A 14,022-nucleotide genomic window follows, 5' to 3' on the forward strand; every position below is an offset into this window, starting at 1 on the left:
ATGACATATAGCTGTGTCTGATCACCATCTGCAAGGACATTGCTTCTGCAATACTGGGTATTAATTGTGCACAAAAACTGTGCCTTTAATTAAACTCAAAGTAGTCACAGATTGTCCTCACATTGTATATCCAGCTACCCTATCAAAAAGCTTTAGGAGAGTTCGCCTGAATCTTGGAACATTTAAATTCAGAAGAATAAAGTCATACACAGTCAGAAACTAACTTACGTATATGCATTTACAAACTAGTTTCTTGACTCTTTCACGTGATGTGGTTCAACACCTCACATGCAGCTTTAGTATCCCCAACTGGCAGCAATGCAGAGACAGGTATGTTTGAATTCCTGGCAGCTGGGGACATTTGGATACAGCAGAGGTCATCATCCAAGGTCACAGCACTGGTGACAGGTGACCTATAAAACTGGCAGTGGTGCAGGCTAAGACTACTTCGTTCTGTTCTCAGGAACCGTCATTTAGTGACATGTATAGTCGCCTTTGAACATCCTGGTCTGGATTTTGAATATTGCTCAAGTAATGACTAGACTGTTTACACTGGTTTAAGGCGAGTTTAGCTTCGATTACATGGGAGTTCGCCCCACAAATTTTAGTGAGTACCTTTTGTCGAGCTTGATAACTGAGTGGGTTGAACTTTTGCCTGATCGCAATGAAGCTTGTTAACAGTACCCTTTCTCTACTTTTTTCTGACTATCACGCAACAGTGAACTAATTCTCCAGATCTGATTCCTTCTGTCCATCATAATCGTATTAATATGGACAGTTCATGCATTTGGCACACAGTATTAGCACTGAGGATGTCTGGTTACATGGCAGAGAAGGTCGAAAGACTCTAATGTTGCAAGCTGAAATAAAGTTATGGTCTCTGCAGGGACCTGTCTGGACTGTACAGTACCAATACGATCTCTCAGACTACTGAAGCACTTAAACATGCACGTGAAAATAAAATAGCTGCCTCTAACTTGTGATGATGACTTTGTCACCTTTGTCAACTGGTTTGATGCAGCTCTTCATGCTATTCTGTCCTGAGGTATCCTCTCCATCACCGAATAACTACTGCTGCTTACATCCTGAATTTGCTTATGGTATTCATCTCTGTCTCCCTCTACAAATTTTACCCCCAACACTTCTCTCCAATACTAAACTGGTGATCCCTTGATTTGCACATAGAATCACTGCAAATCTTGGGGAGAATTTACATATTTTCATTCAATCATTATTGAGTGGAATAATGTTCTGAGGTAACTCTTCTTACACAAAGGAAGTCTTCATTGCACAAAAACATCATGCATGAATTGTATGTGGTGCTCACCCACAATCATTTTGTAATGTGTTTAAGGAGTCTGGCATTCTGACTGCTGCTTCACAATATATTTATTCCCTCATGAAGTTTGTCATAAACAATCCACTACAGTTCAAAAGGAACAATGATGTACATAATTACAGTACCACAAGGAAAAATAACATTCATTACTCTACATTAATGTTTATCATAAAAAGGTGTGCATAATGTTGCAACAAAAATTTTTAATCATTTACCCAGTGATATAAAATATCTGATGGACAGCAAAGTAACATTTGAGGAACTGAGACAGTTTCCCCCAGACAACTCTTATTCTGCAGAAGAATTTCTATTACTGTAATGTGTGAAATGTGGTGGGTAGGACTTAATAATTCACATTTGTACATCTCTCTTCTTTTTGGATAAAAGAAACTTAGAACTGTTCAGAATGCAGCCATATGTACAAATTAATTTGCAATGTGTATGTAAAATGACTCATTCCACACCATTATGATCTATCATGCAAAATGATCCATGGAACATGAAACTAACTTGCTCTCAGAACGTGTCCTGTCAACCGACTCCTCCTTCCAGTCAGGACGCGTCAAATTTCTCTTCTCCCAGTTCTATAGAGTACCTCCTCAGTAATGTGATCTACCCATTCAGTCTTTAGCATTCTTCTGTAGCACCAGATTTCAAAAGCTTCTATTCTCTTCTTGTCAACTGTTTATTGTCCTAGTTTCACTTTCATACATAGCTACACTCCCTACAAATACTTTCAGAAAAGACTTCAACACTTAACTCTATATTCAATGTAAACAAATTTATTTTTTCAGAAGCAGTTTTCTTGCCCTTGCCATTCTATATTTCATATCCCTGTAATTCGACCATCTTAAGTTATTTTACTGCCCAAATTCCAAAATTCATCTATGTTTGTTTGGATGGTCATCTTGAACAGCAGCTGTTATTAATCATAGTAAGCTTAAGACTGAGAAACCAATAAAAATGGACTCATCTAATACTTTAAGTGTGTCATTTCACAATATAATTCCAACAGCATTGCCCAATTTATTCTGACTACATTCCATTACCCTTGTTCTGGTTTTGTTAATGTTCGTCTTTAATCTTCCTTTCAAAACACTGTCCATTCTGTTCAAATGCACTTCCAAGTCCATTGCCACCTCTGCCAGAATCACAATGTCACTGTCAAACCACAGGTTTTTTTTTATTCCTCCCTGAACTTAATTCCTTTTTCAAATATTGCTTTCTTTCACATATTGCTCAGTGTACAGATTGACTAATGTTAGGATAGGCTAGAACCCTGTCTCACTCTTCTCAATCATTACCACCCTTTCATGCCCTTCTACTCTTACTATAGTGCTGTCTGGTTTATGTACGAGTTGTAAATATGCTTTTGCACCCTCAGAATTTCTTAGTGTATTCCAGTCAACAAGGTCAAAAGCTTTCTCCAAGTCTACGAATCGTATGAATGTAGGTTTGCCTTTCCTTAAATTATCTTCTAAGAGAGGTCATACTGTCAGTATTGTCTTGTGTTTCTACATTTTCTGGAATCCAAACTGATCTTACCCAAGGTTGGCTTGTACCAGTTATCCATTCTTGTTATGAATCTGTATTAGTATTGAACAACAGCTTATTAAACTGACAGTTTGGTAAAATTCACATCTATCAGCATCTGCTTTCTTTGGAATCTGAATTAATATGTTGTTCTTGAAGTCAGAGTATTTTGCCTGTCTCATAACTTTTACACCAGATGGAAGAATTTTGTCAAGACAAGCTCTGCCAACGCTATCAGTAGTTCCGACAAAATGTCATCTACTACTGGGACCTTATTTGGACTTAAATCTTTCAGTGCTCTGTCAAATTATTCTCTCAGTACCACACCACCATTCATCACTATCACAATTACCATCACCGCCCTCTCTTAACACTTATATCAGTTAGGAGTGGGTTCATTTTATGTGACTGTATTTGCAATTTATGACTTGTATATTCTAAGTTGTTTGATTTTCTTGCCATAGATCAAGGAGTTTAGAGATTTGTAACGTATATATGAAAAAAGCAAAAGAATATTTTGAAATTTTAAATTATTATAATATGAATATGTTTCTAAAAAGAAGTATGTTCGTTAAAAGCTGGTTCAGGCTTAGGGGAATTTTACTTGTAAAATAAATGCTGTATGGAAGTCCCTCCACAACAGAAATGGCATGGCCCAATGTAAAAGGTGGGTTTGGAGGTCCAACTGAGTGGCTCCTTTGTGTGAACAACACGCAATATGTGGCTAGCCTTAGCACAGTACACCTCGACGGTGTTAGGAGAGGCAATTGGCAGCTGCATTATAAGGAATTTGCCTCTGATGACGATCTGGCTATTATTTGGCATTCAAGTCCCAACAGAATTGCTCTAATACATTGAAAATCCAATGCCAAGAAGAGAATTTATAGAGCATTCGCACATCAAGAGCCATGAGAACAGTTAGCCGCCATTGTGCCTCCACCAATCTTTGCCACTGCTTCACAAACTTCATACATTCACTTAAGTAATGCATGTGGGCATGGACCAATTAATTTGTGTGTCGTTGCAATAATAATCACATAAAACATCGATTTGTGTCTGGAACCAAATTTTCAATCCTGATCACGAACCTACAGAGTCCTCACCTAAGTGCTACTAAAACCCAGTATCCTGATTTAGATGAGCAATTCTTGCATTCATGTGTTTGAAAGTAATTTTTTTGTCTAAAGATAAAGGAGTAGTAAAAGTTAAAGCTAAAACCACAAAAGTGAAGTTGGATAGGCTTCTGCTGAAGTATCCTTAGTTCGTTATAAAATCTAGTTTTGTAGGATTACACTGCAAGATTGTGTAAATATTATTGCAAAGAATACCTACTTCACAGGTAATTAAACTTCAAGTACATTTAAATCTTTAATGAACAGATCTACAATAGTATTGATAGGAGAATAATTATGCACACTTTTAAAACGTTCGCTGCCACTGTAATTGGCCTTGTGATGCCACTTAACCATTTTTTTTAAATAGAATCTCAAACTGTGTTGATAAAAGTAATGGATTTATTTTATAAGTAAAAGATTAAATTTACTCTCATGAATCAAATTTTTGGGGTGCACTAAGGCATCAGTGGCGTAATAGGCCACATTCTGTAGCGTGTGGCCATGGACGCACTAGTGAATCACGTTTATTTTTCCTCAAAATTGTGACCATTTAGAGTACTACATTTTTATCTTATATTCAAAAATAAAATGAAACATCCTACTGACAAATGACATTTATTGAACAAAAAATATAGTAGAAACAGCATTCAAAAACAAACAAGATCTTGAAGAAATTTCTGAAATACAATGTATGTCAACTCTCAGAAAAGTACAATCAAGAACTTTACCGATTACACTCAAACAAATAAAATAAATACAATGTTCAAGAATAGTACCTACACATAACCGTCGAAAAATGAAAGAACAACGAAAGTGCTATCTGCCTTTAGAGGTGGTGAATAACACAATTTAAACAATACCCTGCTTTATTTGGGCAATCTGGGCACTAATTGTGTCTGTTCGTTGTCCTCGGCTGGCACATGATCTGCACTTTTTTCTCGGTGTTTTTCTTTTCCGGTTGATTCCCGTTGTACGACACGTTGGGGATTTCTGACTGGCCGTTCTACCTGCTTTTGTGGCACTAGTGCTCTTATAATATTGAGTCTGGATTCTTGGATGGGCATTTTTGTGCCAGAATATTTATTGTGTAGGGCATGTGCGTTTTTCAGCATCATTTCCGTAATGTGGATAAAATGTTTCTTGTACTAGCGTACGGTTGTTTGTTCCGAGACGTAATATGATAACATCCAATCATGCCAATCAACTCCCAACATAAATTTATTGTAGTTTACAATGGCCAAGGGCTTAGATTTCTTCTGCTTTCTTTTGTTTTCAACCTCAACCATTTCATTTGTAAATGCTTTAGAAGGGTAGCAAACCTCCCTCTCATCACGCCACTTACCCATCATAACTCCTCCTGCAAATCTGCCAACAGCTTCACCTTTTCGTAATTTTGCCTTCTGTATTTCCTTCGGTGTATCCTTCCTATTCACCCTCAGAGTTCCCGTGCAGTGAGTCGTCTTATCCAGAAGCTATGTCAATGCGAAGCTATTATAGTAATTGTCCATGTACACATGGTGACCAGCATTCAATTTTTCATGCAGTAAATGAAACAAAAATTTTTGCGCATGGCCTCTTCCTCCTGAACCATCTAGCATGCCAGTGTATACCGTGAATTTTAGGACCATTCCAGTGTGAGTTGTCTAAATATATAGCTTTATGCTACATTTTTGCTTTTTAGTTTTGATGTATTGGCGGCTATGTAATCTTCCACACCAAAGGATCACCGATTCGTCCAATGACAGTTCCCGTCCAGGATAGTACACTTGGCACATCCTTTCAGTGAAAAAATTGATGATTGGACGTATTTTATACAAGTTGTCAGATGGTTTTGGTTTGCCCTGTTTCGTATTTTTAGAAAAATGCACTGCATGTAGCATTAGAAGAAAACTTTCGTGAAATACTATCAGCAATTCCTTTCACGTGAAATAAAGGGTCCTTTTTCGAATAGTCCTGGAACTTCCTCATCTTTACATTTCCAATGTGCAGGAAAACTCCCAAGAACACTAACAATTCACCTACTGTCACATCTTTCCAACAATTTATTTGTGATTGTTCTTTGGTTCCCACAAAAAGGAATAATTCAATTGCATTTTGATTTGTTTCTTCTGCAACTTTCAATAGAAATTTGTCCGTCAGCAAAAGATGAAAATAATCTAAGGGAGTGTTTCCTGCTGGTTGAATTAGCAGTCCCTAATTTTTTATGAATAATCTAAGGGAGTGTTTCCTGCTGGTTGAATTAGCAGTCCCTAATTTTTTATGAAGGGGCAATTTACCATTCCAACTGGTTCACTTTCCCAAGCAACACTTGGACAAGCCACATTACCACTTGTTACCACTCCTCCTGCCCTTTCCCTGTCACTTTGATTCACAGCCATTTCTACAGTCTCGTCTAAAGCAAACTCTGCTGCGTCAGACTTTTCACTGGATTCCCACCCGTCCTCCCAACTGGCCAATTCCATTTCCGAATCGCTTTCTTTTAATATTCGTAATAATTCCGCATCCATTAGTTTTTGTACGTTTATTGTGTCCCATACTTTACATTTCTTAGGTTCTGAAGGGCCCACTGTGTCACAATTGTTTTCCATTTTCAGTCCCACAACGGAGAAAAACTGCAGGGAAAAAACGTGAATTGCACCCGTAAAAATTGAAAACAATACATTCTTAGAGTGCCTGCGCAATAAACCACACCGAATGGCTTTGCCCGACTAAACCATGGTGCCTCACAACAGCTGTCTCTCTGCACAGGTGCGTCCACGGCATGTGCACCAGTATTGGCCGGGCACACTACTGCACCGATGGCAGCGAACATGTTAAAGAAGATACTTTTGGTACTCATCATGAAAGGTTCCTTTTTTGAAGCTAATTAAGCCCAGTGTTGTATTTTATTGTCTAGCAAAATAATTTATGAACTACTCGAAGTGAAGTGAAATGAATGATTAGCTTTTAGAGTTAGTCTTTACTATTGTAATCATCAAAGAGCTTTGACTAGTGAAACTATACTAGTTTATGGGTCCCATTAATAACCTCCACCTATTAAGACAAAAATTTAACTATGACTGTTACTGAGGAAAACTGATAGGTAGAGGAGCTTAAACAGTGTATTTATGATGTTATTCATCTTTATTTGTGTTTTTCACATCAGTCAAAATAGAAGCCCCTCATATCCAAATTTAGTTCTGCACTTCATGCAGTGACATTTCAATATTTGTTTAAGCAACAATCGTGACTGTGGCTTGACTGTGGTGCAAAGTTTCTCCCCATAAGTTTGTATCCTGTTTGCTATTCAAAGAGAAATCTCAACAAAAGTAATTTCAGTAACTAATATTCAATTTTCTCAAACATATTTTTCCAAATTAAAGTGCCTAATTGGGCTGGCGACCGTTCATTCTTTTTTCCATTCATTTATGATTTTACCACTTTCATCAACTCCCAAGATTAAAGCCTGTTTGGTTTTTCTGTTATTTCACCAAATCAAAAATTATAGTCCGACACCCTTGTCCATTACACACACGCGCAGTTGAACTTCTAAATCCTGTCTGACGGTGTTTCAAGGGACGTTAGTGTTATTCTCTTCCATTTCTATAACAGTGCCTTTAAGTTTATTTTCCTTGTACAGTCCCTCTATTTACTCCTTTCACCTGTGTCTTGTTTTTCATTTGAATTCTTGATATTCGTACAGCTACTTGTACTTCTCTTTTCTTCAAAGAGATCTTATTTTCCTGTAAGCGGCTTCCATCTTTCCTCTTGTTAAATGTGCTTCTAAATCCTTATATTTATCTTCCAGCCATTCCTGCTTAACCGTTTTGCACTTCCTGTCAATCTCATTTTTTACACATTTGTATTCCTTTTTGCCTGCTGCAGTTGCTAACTTGTATTTAGTTTATTCTAAGTGTCATGATTTTTTAGTCAAGTCACATGAAACTTTTTAAAAATTTTGATTCCTTGCTCATACTGTTTTGCACTCCCTCCAAGTTCTGATATGAAAACTTTTGTGTAAGATGTGTCAGACACTGTATGATTACCAGACTAATGTTTTTATTTGAAAGTGTCATCTTTCCATAACAAAATGTTAAGTGAAATAGTGTGAGGAATTTAAACACTACTGTAAAACTACAAGAGAACTTTACACGGTGACAGGTTAGCTAAACTCTTTTTTATGGTACTAAAACTAGATTCACTAATTTTGAGGCACTAATAATTTTTCAGTACGGCCGTCATGCTACGCAGCATACACTATATGTATGTAAATACTGTGGTGTTACCCTCTGTGCTTGTCAGTTCAGAATTAGTAGTATGTAAAATGCAAATAATTACAAGTATTTATGCTGTAATTGTAAGATAGTATGCTATAGGTTGGTGTTATCTAGAGCCTGACCATGTTTTTCTTTAACTCCTCTTGGTTGCCCATAATTTTTAAATGGTTTGTTGTTACTGTGAAATGTGCTGAAGATTGTTCTGCTCACATTTTTCAATTTCCAATTTCCATCACTGGAATAAGATATTACTGGTTCTTATACCAGTACTATTTACTGTGCAATTTAAACAGTACATGAATTAGGCAATAAACACACATTTAAAGCCATGAATTTTTTACTCACTTTATGTAACACTATATTCCATGCCAATACATATGTAAAATAATCAATCATCATTTTTGGAAACCATTAGGAAACCTTATATACAAAACTTAATGTGGGGAGGGGAAAGGAGAAGGCATAGTGCAGTTACTTTTCCCCAAAATTTTATCAAGAACTTCCTTTTCCACCTCACGTAATTTGTTGTGCATATCTGCAAGCTTCTTTCTTGCTTCAAAAAAGTCAGGAGGAAGCCCCTTGTATTTTTTCAACTCTGTCTGACATTCTACAATTTGTTTTTTCATCATATCAACATTTTTAAGTTTATCAAGAACTCTTCTGTGCACTGGACTGTCTGTCACATTCAAAGCATTCAACTGCATCTGAAACAAAGTTACAGAATTGCTTTTATTTTATAAAACATACAGTAGTAGGAAGAAATTTCTGGGAATGTTCATTTACAGCACAGCACTGTATGGGTGGGGGAACTGAAAAGTGTTGAGCCCCAATGGCAAGGTCATCAGCACTCTTACACTTATGAGGGGGGGGAAAAAAAAAAAGTGGAGATGAACTAAAAGTGTTGTACACACATGCACTCTAAATAATCTCACAGTCACTCTGTATCACATGCACTAAAACCAATTAGAAGAGAAGAGAATTAATAAAGGCGGCAAAACGCAAGAGGAGGCAAAACGCAAGAGTAGGCAAAACGCAGAGATTGTTGGCAGTGGACCGAAATCTTCAGAATCCTCACAGAGTGACTAAGGGGTTGCCTGGTCTCTGAACAACCACACTAGGCAACTTAACCATTTGCTCCAGGGTCTTTCCTACACAGCTCGTTATGGCGATACTCCGGTAACTACTGGGACATTTGCAGTTCTTTCCTGATTTGAGGAGAGCGATCAGAATTGTCTCCCTCCACGAGTTGGGGTAGTTGCCTGTCTGCCATATTAGATTAAAACATTGGAGAAGGATTTCCTTTGATGCCACTGGCAAATGTCAAAGCATGCACTACCAGATTTGGTCGTGACTGTGTGCAGTGTCACGAATCTGTCAGTGCTATTCGAGCTCCCAGATGGAGAAAGGGGAGTTGTAGGTCTCAGAACTATTCTCCATCTTAACAGTCACAAGATAGCAATGAAACACCAGATATTAGCTTGCACTGGTAGTAGTTTGTGATAAATGTCCGACCAACATCTGAGCAAGGTGGTGTTTGGAGGCACCCCTGTTTCAGCACTGCTGCTATCGGCAAATGGCTGCGTTTACCAGAAATCCTCAGGATGGCTTCCCATACTTCTATAGAAGAAGAAGTGGAATGACTGGTAGAGTCCACGAACAATTTCCATGATCTTTTCTTACTCTCCCTAATGACGTGTCAAGCATTGGCCCTAGCGACTCAAAATGCCCTAAGGTTGTCTGCTGTCATTCGGTGTTTAAAGTGTTTAAGAGTCACACGCCTTTACCGGATTGCAGACTGGCACTCTGTCCACCAAGGTACAGGTCGCCTCCTCAGATCTGAGGACTGTGGGATGGAGAGGTCAGCAGCATGATGGATCACTCATGTGATGGTCCACCCATCCTTGGACCCTACGACAGTGTTCGAAAAACAGCCAGCTGGCTCAAACGCATCCAGTTAGCCCCACTGACCATCCACTATGGGGACTTAACTTCAGGTGGTGAGCCATTTAGTAGGTGAAGACAGATTGGGAAGTGGTCACTGGAATGAAGGCCGTCAATGACCTCCCACTGAACAGTTGGCGAATGCGGGAGAACAGAAAGAGGTCAATGGCTGAGAATGATCCAGTAGCAGTAGAGAAATGTGTGTGAGTAGCCATGTTAAGGATGCACAGCTCATGAGATGTCCTGAGTCCCTCCAAAACCTGACCCCAAGGGCGAGTATTGGTAGAGTGCCCACAAGACATAATTGGCACTGAAGTCTCCCAGGAGGACGAATGGTCGTGGGAGTTGTGCGGTAAGATCCGTGAGAGCCTCAGAGTCTAGTGCACCTTGGACACGTAAATACATTTAGCAAACAGTGATCCTTCAACATACATGAATTTGAACTGCAACAGCTTGCAGGTTAGTAGCCAAAGAGAGGGCAGAGGAGTGGTGCACATTAGTGACAAACACTAACACCTCCCTTGGCTCTGTCCCCTGATAGGTCATCCTTGCACAGAGACCTCTGTATCTTTAAAATGTGTTTCTTGTAAACAAAAGCACAAGGGACCTGCCTGTGCTAGGAGTTACAGTTCCACTGTATTATGGAAGCCTCATCATCAGTGCAGTTTTAATTTACCCCTATCTTTTCACCGGGGAGGTGAAATACTTTAAGAGTGAGGGGGAGTGGAGGGGCTGCCTGGGTCCAAGACCTCTAAACTCCACGATATCCTCCTCATCAGTCAGATGGGAAAGAAATATCTCTGAAGGCACCCTGAACAGCTTTTGACCCGAATGTCTTGAGCCTTTCCCTGCACCCTGTCCCTTCGAGGATGAGGAGGAAAGAGGGCATCGAGAGGCACTCTCCATGTACCTTCTAGATACTGAGGAACTGTTGTTGGTCTTTTCCGGTGCAGTTGCCTGGATTGCTTCCTTACTCCTTATCCCTTGGCATGTACACATCCAAGTACAGGTGCTTGTGGTGGCTACAGGCACACTAGGAATCATCTGTGTCTAGGCGTCCCTCTTGGGAACAGGTTTCTGCACCATGGAAGAATATGATGTGGCAAGGACGGTGGAAGGGGGGGGGGGGGGGGGGGGGGTGCTGAAGCATGCCCAGAGCTTACGGTGATGGGATTGGTGGTGCTTACCAGTCCCCAGCTCGGGAACCACAGGGTTGCCAAGCTTGTACCCAGCAAATCAATACTGAGCCCCTGGGGGCTTAATGGTACGAGAGGGACCTATTGAGAGTAAAAAGCCATAAGCAAAGACAGGGGTTGGAATACGTCCAACAAATAACCGAGGACACTTGGTACAAATGCTATCAGCAATAAGAGATTATCCCGGAGGTACAAAGAGAATATCTCTTAGTCAATTTTGAAGTTTATGTCAGAAATGTGCAGATAACTACCAAGTTATGAATATAATAGAGGGAAACATTCCACGTAGGAAAAATATATCTAAAAACAAAGATGATGAGACTTACCAAACAAAGTGCTGGCTGGTCGATAGACACACAAACAAACACAAACATACACACAAAATTCTAGCTTTCACAACGAACGGCTGCTTTGTCAGGAAAGAGGGAAGGAGAGGGAAAGACTAAAGGATGTGGGTTTTAAGGGAGAGGGTAAGGAGTCATTCCAATCCCGGGAGCGGAAAGACTTACCTTAGGGGGAAAAAAGGACGGGTATACACTCGCGCGCGTCCTTTTTCCCCCCTAAGGTAAGTCTTTCCGCTCCCGGGATTGGAATGACTCCTTACCCTCTCCCTTAAAACCCACATCCTTTAGTCTTTCCCTCTCCTTCCCTCTTTCCTGACAAAGCAGCCGTTGGTTGCGAAAGCAGAATTCTGTGTGTATGTTTGTGTGTCTATCGACCGGCCAGCACTTTTGTTTGGTAAGTCTCATCATCTTTGTTTATAGATATATTTTAACTACCAAGTTACAATGAAACGAGGCGGAATGAGGCAAAAGTCATGTATATTCTGATACTCTACACGTAATATTTACTTTTGCTCTGCAAATGTAACAACTAAATTTCACTCAGCAAATCACTGTAAAAGGCATGGCACAGGCACTTCTACCAACATTGGTCACTCACTCACTGTACTACTGTGTTCACATGTAAAGTGAGCAGTAAAAATGACAACACCTGAGTAGGCACTGTAATCCTCCTTACTGTCGTTATCCTTACACAAGAGATTTGGTAGAAGAAACGGTTTTGGCATGGTCTTTTCCAAACAAGTTTGCTTGATTTATTTAAGAGAATAAAGACATCCTCCTTCCAGAGAATCCTGTTTAAGTTCTATAAGCATTTAAGAAATTTTGTATGCATTATATAATTACTTTCCTGGTAACAGGTCTCTGAATTACTTTGACTACTACTGTCAGGACTAATTCATTAGGACTCTACATTCTGGCATAGTATTGCAAAATAAATTACATTAATGAGTTATGTGATTTCTTTACAGATGCACTGCAGTTTTGCATTGTCTTCACAACCAATCTAAATATTCCTCTCACCTTCCTCACTACCAGTTCCATACATACTATTTCATATCACTCCACAGTATAATCACTAAATATTTGAATGAAAAGTGAATTTGGCTGCAATAATCCAACAGACTATAGTCTGCTACAGACAACAGGTTCTCTAGCAAACAATCAGAGCTGCTGATCCTTTCTCCAGATCCTCTCCTTTCACATGTTTGTGTAAGTTTAAAGTCCCCCCTCCATTTGTTGTCCCACTAAGTCCTACATCCATTATGTAAGGTTACTGTATTAGTTTATGTGCAAGCCTGATCAATACTCAATGATCTAACTCTACAGTAGCTGTGTCCTTAATGTCAGTCACGTTACAACACTAAACAAGTTTCATTTTAATCTTTTCCAAAGAAGAATACATATTCTAAAGTTCATTGTAATAATATATTTTAACAGCTACAAATAAATAAAAAGCATATTGCAGATGAACAGCTCACCTGCAGTTCATGAAGTTCACTCTTGCATTTCTCTATTTCATATGACATTTCTGTTGATTCAGTCTTTTTTTTGTCCACTTCTTTAAGCAATATATCTAAATGTTGCTCTTCCTTCATTCTTTGGCTGCATTTACAAGAGTTTAAGTGACAGAGGAAAAGTTCAGGCTTATTAGTACTATATTAATGGAACATAATATATATTCAACACAGCAACAACAAGAAAATGCAACAAAGAATTTACTATTCACAATTTATAAGTTTTCACTACTACATTATTGCACTACAGCCTTTATCATGCTTCATCAGCATAGTGGAAAATGCACAATTTAAAGAAGAGTCAGCCAAGTGGATTCCATATTATCTAAAGTATTCTCATATCTTTAAACTGGGGAGACAACAACAGCTGGTTAATGATATACAAAGTGAAGTAGAACTATACTGACAAACTTCCAGAGTTCGTTCACAGACACCTCTCGAGTATCTTTGTGTAAGCGGCTCAGGGTCTCCAGCAGCTATTACAGAGTACTTATAATGGCGGAAAAATCTAAATTTTTTTAATGACTTTATTAAATTCTATAGTCATTCCTGATTACATCAATATACACATTACAGGGTTTCAAATGAAGAATGACCTATATATACCAAATTTTAAAGTTACAGTCATGTATGCCAGCACACCACCTTATTTCTGTTACAGAAAGCAGTACTATTTTGAAAAGAACTGAACTTTCTGTTTCGAGCAATTATAAGTATGATAAATTGTAAATGTCAGTAACAGTACAGGTTCATAGTGTGTGTAAATGACTATCTTTGATATTAT

At 38.8% G+C, this 14,022-nt stretch overlaps 1 protein-coding gene across 3 annotated transcripts in view; it reads right to left on the reverse strand.

Annotated features, from left to right (window-relative positions):
• Positions 1 to 8,562: 8,562 nt before the first annotated feature.
• Positions 8,563 to 14,022, reverse strand: part of LOC124615464 (kinectin-like) — a 53,712-nt gene continuing 48,252 nt past the window's right edge. For all 3 annotated transcript variants that reach the window (XM_047143371.1, XM_047143373.1, XM_047143374.1), the window contains exons 6-7: positions 13,203 to 13,326; positions 8,563 to 8,947 (exon numbers count right to left, since the gene is read on the reverse strand). In XM_047143371.1, the coding sequence (XP_046999327.1) occupies positions 8,678 to 8,947; positions 13,203 to 13,326 (394 nt within the window). In that variant the 3' untranslated portion in view covers positions 8,563 to 8,677. The remainder of the gene's footprint in view (positions 8,948 to 13,202; positions 13,327 to 14,022) is intronic.

This window comes from Schistocerca americana, chromosome 5, assembly GCF_021461395.2.
Source record: "Schistocerca americana isolate TAMUIC-IGC-003095 chromosome 5, iqSchAmer2.1, whole genome shotgun sequence".
Classification (NCBI taxonomy): Eukaryota; Metazoa; Arthropoda; class Insecta; order Orthoptera; family Acrididae; genus Schistocerca; species Schistocerca americana.